A 6778-nucleotide genomic window follows, 5' to 3' on the forward strand; every position below is an offset into this window, starting at 1 on the left:
ATTTTCACACATTTCATTTTCTTATGTCAATTTGATACATTAGTTTATCAAAATTATTTTTCGTTGTGATAATATTGGAAGTGTTATTTTTTTACATCACACTTAACATCAATTAAATTTGAGTTTATTTCTTCAAATAAAGCAAATATACAATGAATCATGTTAATTTGGATGTCTTAATACGATACTCTTTAGTCTTCTTTATAAAAAATATTTAGGTCAACAAAGTTAATATATTTATTCAATATATGAATCAAATACATTAATTTTTTTGTTGACTCTTTTATAAAAAGAATTAAAGGGAGTAAAATCATTGTATTGGAAATTACAAATTTATAACTCTAAAAATATTAAACACACAACTTTCAACATGAATTTTTTATAATATTATAAACTATAAAATTATATATATTTGACCTAAATGTATTATATATATTTATTAATGTTTACAATTAAAAATTATTAAAATATAATATAAAAATGTATTTTTAGTAGTGTATATTGTCTGTCAATAAAAAATCTCTAGAAACCCTAGTTTGATTGTTATCTGCCACATTGGTAGGATGCAGTAAAATAAGGGTTAGTGACCCGGCCCATTAGTCTGAACCCATTCATGAAAGAAGATAGAAAGGATAATAATATCAAAAAAAAAAAAAAAGGAGGGGGAACAATAGCGAAAGAGACACGGAATTATATAATAAGTGCAAGTATATAAAGGTTTGTTTGTAATATCCATTTCATTCCTAAATTCCTACTTTCTAGCCCTCTCTCTATTCTCTTCTGTCTGACTACTGCTGCTGCGGCTGCGCACTCAATAACAACAACATATCTCTCATCTTTCTGCATTCCCTCAGCAGAATGTCTCCTCCCAATGCTCCAACCTCTGACCCACTCTCCACTGCTACTCATCTCACCCATCGTGAACTTCTGTGCCGTCGTCTTCGTAACACTAAACGTCTTATCAAACACTACAGACGTGAGTATTGGGCTCTCATGGATGAAGTCAGGATCAAACATAGACAATATGTTACTGAGACTGGTCTTAGCCCTTTCAAGGATGAACCTGATGTTGTCGTTGACAATTACACTAACATCTGTGCTTTTCATGGTTGTAATTCTAAGCCTATGCCTTGCACTTCGTTTTGCTTTACGCACATTCTCTCTGAGCCCAAACAAGTGCTTTATAAGCCTTGCACTTTCGTTATTGCTAGGTATATAGTATATCTCTTTCTTACTCTTTTTATTTTCATGCTGATCTAACAATTCTTAATGATAATATTCATTTTCATATATTGCACTATCCACTGCTTGTTAATCCATGGCATTTTTCTACTTTGAATTGAATCTTTAGATTTGATTGTTATGTAAATTTGGCTAACAAATATAAATATGTCATTAATCTTCTCATGTGCCAATAGATCTTATGTAATCCTAGGGATCAATACTAGATTTTTTATTACATATTTTGTCTGTGGCTGATACTTAAATTCATGGATTAAATATAGTTTCTTTGTATCAATGACTGTTTTGTAATATGTTGTTTTTTTTTTTGTTCACAGGTCAGCGGCTGGACCTGTAACATGCCAGAAACCTATAATAAGTTCTACGACTCCGTCTTACTGCACTGTCCACATGAAGAAAGCAGAGATGCATCTTGCTATGGCATTGAAGAAGGCGGGACTGAATATCTCCCCCACGGACAAAGTGAGTCCTGAATTTCATGAATTGGTGCCTGAATTTGTTCGTCAAATTCAGGCAAAAAGAAGAGCAATGAGGGGAAAAGAATGTAAGACTGTTATTAAGAAGGAGGAGGATGCAGAGAAATGTGAAACTGAGGTTAAAGAGGGAGATGACATTGCCGAGGGGTGAAACTGAGGTTAAAATGGGATACAAACATAAATAATAATCCCTGTTACAAACCTGTTTCTATTGGAGCAGTGTGAATGACAGAAGACACCGAATAAACAAGTTTCAATTTGAGAGAATAATAAATCGAATCTTTAGAATAAAAACAGCCTGGCTTAAAATAACTGGTTCGTATACTGATTTTGGTTTCGTTTTCAAGTAATATGAAATGCGCAATGGCTTGCTTTTTCTCAGTTTCCTCTGCTCGTGTTAACACCTTATCAGCACAAAGACATTTGGATGATCATTTATGGGATTAATTTTGGTAATGTAGGGATTGTGCTTTAGAAAAGTGTAGTGAAGGAATGCTGATGAATTGAAAAGGAGCAACAAATTGTGTGGGCTCTTGGTTCCCAAGCATTGCATTGTTGAGATTGAGTTGTTTGAATTGTAATATCCATGATTTTCAATTTTAATTACATTTACTGAATGGAAACTGAAGCTTAAAAAGTCAAATTTTTGCAGTAGTTTATATAGTATATAAACAATTACAATTACAATCAGCTTCAACAATGACATTTAAGCCACGGAAAAAAAAAAGAAAAAAATCCTCTGCTCTAGATTTTAGTAACTTATAAATGCAAACAACAGCAAAAAGATCTAAAACAAAATCCTTCAAATTTTAACTACAAGATCTAAAACAAAATCCTTCAAAATTTTAACTGCAAGTCAATAAAATTTCAAGTTATCCAAAGTAATTAGACAGGAACAATTGGTTAGAATTCAGAAAAAATCTAAACCTAACCTCTAATGACTGACGGAGACCTAACCACTGACGGAGACCTAACCTCTAACCTCTACTTACTGATGGAGGAGGAAACAATTGCCTTGACTCCATCTTTCTTCCAGTTGGCTCTGGAATAAAATTAACATAATTGACACATGTTAGCATGAAAAAAAAGTTGCAGTTAGGTTAGGTTAGTTACCTCAGCAAATACAAATGCAGAGGTGTTCATCAACGCAAACAGCTCTCATAATTTAACCAAATTGAAGCATAGAAGTTATTGGATACCGCTAAATCTGTTCACTACAGCACAATAATGAACAGTGAAAACCAAAATCAGTAGTTGGATTTGAAAATAACTAAGGAGTGTAAAATCAAATCTAATCATAATCATAATATTTTATTAGATCAATTAATAACCTGGATGATACAATAATGAACAATATGAACACGAAATTAATCGATGTTAAGTTCCGAAGCTATCGTAAGTGCTCTAGAGAGACGCAGAGAGTTGGATGAAAGCAACAACAACACAACACCTCCTTCTCATTCTCAAATTCATCAGTACCTATTCCAGAGAATCATACATACTTCATGTGCAAATCAACATCTAGCTACAAAGTTTAACCGTACAAGCAACCGCCTGCGCCCAGTATTTCAACCTAGCTTTAACATCTTCAGGACTATCACCTGGACTCGAGATCTTCCAATTCGCAAACGACGAACCAGAATCCGACATCGAATAGCATAACTCTAGCGCCGGAAGTGTGTTGCATAGTTCCGGAATCTCATCGTAACTGAATCCGAATCCTAGATCTAAGCATCCTTTCAACTCGTCAAGATCTTCATCGGTTAAGCTCTTCGTCCTGGAAAGATTTTCATCTACGAAGCCTTCTAACAAGACTCCTTTCTCCTTCTTCTTTGTCATCTTTCCTTCCCATTCAATGTTTCCACTTCTTTCAACACTATCCATATTTTTTTGTATTGTATTATCTCTTCTCTTGGCACCCACTATTTATTTAGTGAGTGAGTTTATGTATTCGATACAACCAACCATCATGTATGTCATGTATGCTTATTTATGCATGTCATGTATACATGTATGTTTGTGTGGCTAATAGTTATATGTGGTTTTATATTTCTCAATAATTTTATGTGGACTGAATTCATTATTTGTTATTGACAGCTGTAGATTGATTTCTAGCATCAATATCAATTACTACTAAATTATTGCGGATTCGGTTCCATACCTTAGGCAAGATTATAATATTAACTTCAATTATTTCAAACATACTAAATCATAAAATACCATATCCTCTTTTATAAAAGCTTTAATATTTTTTTGGTTTTTGAATGTTAATCTAGAGTTTATTTTGATTCTTTAACCTAAAAAAAATTATATTAATCATTTAACTCCTTAAAATTTATTATTATATTTGTTATTTTTGTTTAATTAATAATCAATTTAATAATTAAATGAAAAAAATTAAAATAATATTTTTGAACTCTATTTATCATTATGTTTTTTATTTTTATTTAATTAATAACCAATTTAATAATTAATTTTTGAATTTTCTGTCATTAATTAAATGAAAAAATTAAAATAATATTTTTGAACTCTATTTATCATTATGTTTTTTATTTTTTTTAATTAATAATTAATTTAATAATTAATTTTTGAATTTTCCGTCATTAATTAAATGAAAAAAAATATTTTGAAGAGTTGAAGAACTAATATAAATCATTTTTAAGTAAAAAGATCAAATTCAATTACTCATACATATAAAAGGAGACTAATTTATCCAAAATGGATAGACATAAAATATGGATAATATATTTAAATGATTTTATTGTAGATATAATTTTTCTGTATAGAGATTTAGTTTTACCTTCTTATTACAATGTTAAGATACAAATGGAGTTTGTATGCAATAAAATCTATTTACTTCAGATATTGAATTTGAAGTTCTAAATCATATATTTAATTAGAAAATTTTATTTATAGGAGGACTAAATATTTGGGTACATGATCCTCCTTTTTATTTTAATGAATTGGATATTCATGCCATTGGGAAGAGTTTTGGCCAAAGCTATACAGAGATTTATGTAATCTCATTTAAATGTTGTTGGATTTTAGGATTTTTCTTTTGCCTGAGATAACATGACTTTTATTTATCATATAATTTTGAGTCATGTTAACTTAAAAACATATAATAATCATTTTAAAATCGAAAAAATAATTTTAATTATTTATAAATTGAATAGACAATTTTAAGATAAAATGATATTTATACATTATATTATTGATAATCTGATTTGGAGAAGGAAGTTGGTAATAACATAAAATGAAATTTAGAATGTAAGTAAAGTAATAAAATAAAATTATCAGAGAATTTATTGTTAATATTATTTATTTGTGGTCAATGTCATTCTTAAATTTTATTATAGGTTTTTTCTCTCATGTGTATTTAGCGTAAAAAATTGTTCTTTGGGATGTCATCGAAAACCCTAACCAATTAAAAATAATAGGTCACAACCTATTGAAAAAACCACATGTTACAATTAAATGATCTTTGTCTTCATTTACGCCATAACTCACCACACATTTTTTATTGTTTGTGGCAAAAATCGCCTCCTTACTAGAGTGTACTACGATTCAGTAACAACCGTCATGTAAAAATATATACCTTAAGTGGCACAGTCTTCAACTATAAAAATTGAGAGTTAGCCTAATTGTTGTTGACGTCAACTTCATACAAATTTTTAGAAGCATTACAGACCGAGTAGCAAGAAGAAAGATGTAAAATCCAAACCGAACGATCTTCTACGTCCACCTACAAAATAACTGAGGTTACATGCTCAATACACTCCCCCAGTAACTCCTCCCCCTAATCAAGCAACCTCATAGGTCACTTCTACACCTCATCCTTCTCCCCCTACCAACTCGTTCATTTTTGCTATTATTTCCCTTTTATTCTTAGCTAAATCAAACAGCCTGCTGAATCTTACTTTCAAAGATGTACCATCAAGCGACAGATCTTTCCAAAACAGAGTAGAAGACCCATCTTTTATTCTCCAGTCAATGTTATTAAGCAATCACCCTCCATCAACCAACCTGACACCGTCCCTTATGTTTTTCAAATTCCTCCACCAAACATAATCACCACTACCCCCAAAACATAAACGCCCCTTTCTTACCATACTGAGCACACAAAACCCTATACCAAAGACTTTCTATTTCAAACAAATTGTATTCCATTTATTCTAGGAAAAATTTCTCACTCACTCCCCAAAAAATGCATTAAAAATATATTCAAGAGAAAATATGATACTTGAGGACGCCTTGAAGAAAGAAAGAAAGTTGACAGGTGTAACACCCCCAATTCAATACTAAACAAATAAGGCATATATTTGCGTAAATTAGAGTAAAGAAAGCATGCATCTCACAAGGGTGTTACACATATTTCAAAATAGAACAAATATTTTATCTTTAAACATACAATGGTCATTTCCAAATAACACGGGATTTTAAAACAACATGCAAACCACAGCGGAATAATCATCTCATCAAATAAATGGTAAAATAGGATGATTCCCATACATCATCCACCATGTCTCAACATCTTGGCTCAAGGCCACACATTAACCAAAATAACATATTCAAATACGAATACAATATGAGTAAACAAATATCTCATAATATCGAGTCATAAAAACATAAAACCCAACTCTCGTGTGTTACATATGACCAGAGCACAAGTGACTACTTAGTCACGACACCCTACTAGAGATCTAAATCTCGACGCTAAGCCTCCTTCGAAGCGTCACTATCCACGAACCCCGCATGTTACCAACAAAGGATAACATTCAAACAGAAGGGTGAGAATTCAACTTCTTATAGAAAACATAATAATGGGAAATGTAAAATACAATAAGAATACATTTCAAGAATTCATCACTCTTCCCACAAACATGCATCATATGCAATTAATCAAGATTCACATGTTCATGTCATACAACATAGCTCATTCAATTCTAAGTGATCAAACATGATTCACATATCCACACACACACATATATATATATATATATATATATATATATATATATATATATATCATTAATACATATAAATTCACGTCTATATCA

At 30.9% G+C, this 6778-nt stretch overlaps 2 protein-coding genes across 2 annotated transcripts; one reads left to right on the top strand and one right to left on the bottom strand.

Annotated features, from left to right (window-relative positions):
- The first annotated feature begins 749 nt into the window (after positions 1–749).
- LOC131648797 (uncharacterized) lies at positions 750–2335 on the top strand. Its single transcript, XM_058918522.1, has 2 exons — positions 750–1211; positions 1560–2335. Exons 1-2 carry the CDS (start codon positions 859–861, stop codon positions 1867–1869), a joined length of 663 nt encoding a protein of 220 aa, XP_058774505.1. The 5' UTR covers positions 750–858; the 3' UTR covers positions 1870–2335.
- A 675-nt stretch (positions 2336–3010) lies between these two features.
- On the bottom strand, positions 3011–3641 carry LOC131648798 (uncharacterized). The gene has a single exon (XM_058918523.1). The coding sequence runs from the start codon at positions 3600–3602 to the stop codon at positions 3240–3242; it is 363 nt and encodes a 120-aa protein (XP_058774506.1). The 5' UTR covers positions 3603–3641; the 3' UTR covers positions 3011–3239.
- Between the last annotated feature and the right edge of the window lie 3137 nt (positions 3642–6778).

The sequence above is a fragment of the Vicia villosa genome, linkage group LG2 (genome assembly GCF_029867415.1).
Source record: "Vicia villosa cultivar HV-30 ecotype Madison, WI linkage group LG2, Vvil1.0, whole genome shotgun sequence".
Classification (NCBI taxonomy): domain Eukaryota; kingdom Viridiplantae; phylum Streptophyta; class Magnoliopsida; order Fabales; family Fabaceae; genus Vicia; species Vicia villosa.

Excerpts from the sequence above, each read along its gene's own strand:
- LOC131648797 (XM_058918522.1), top strand. The coding sequence starts at position 859 with ATGTCTCCTCCCAATGCTCCAACCTCTGACCCACTCTCCACTGCTACT. Across the intron at positions 1,212-1,559 it reads TGCACTTTCGTTATTGCTAG|GTCAGCGGCTGGACCTGTAA; the intron begins GTATATAGTATA and ends TTTTGTTCACAG.
- LOC131648798 (XM_058918523.1), bottom strand. The coding sequence starts at position 3,602 with ATGGATAGTGTTGAAAGAAGTGGAAACATTGAATGGGAAGGAAAGATG.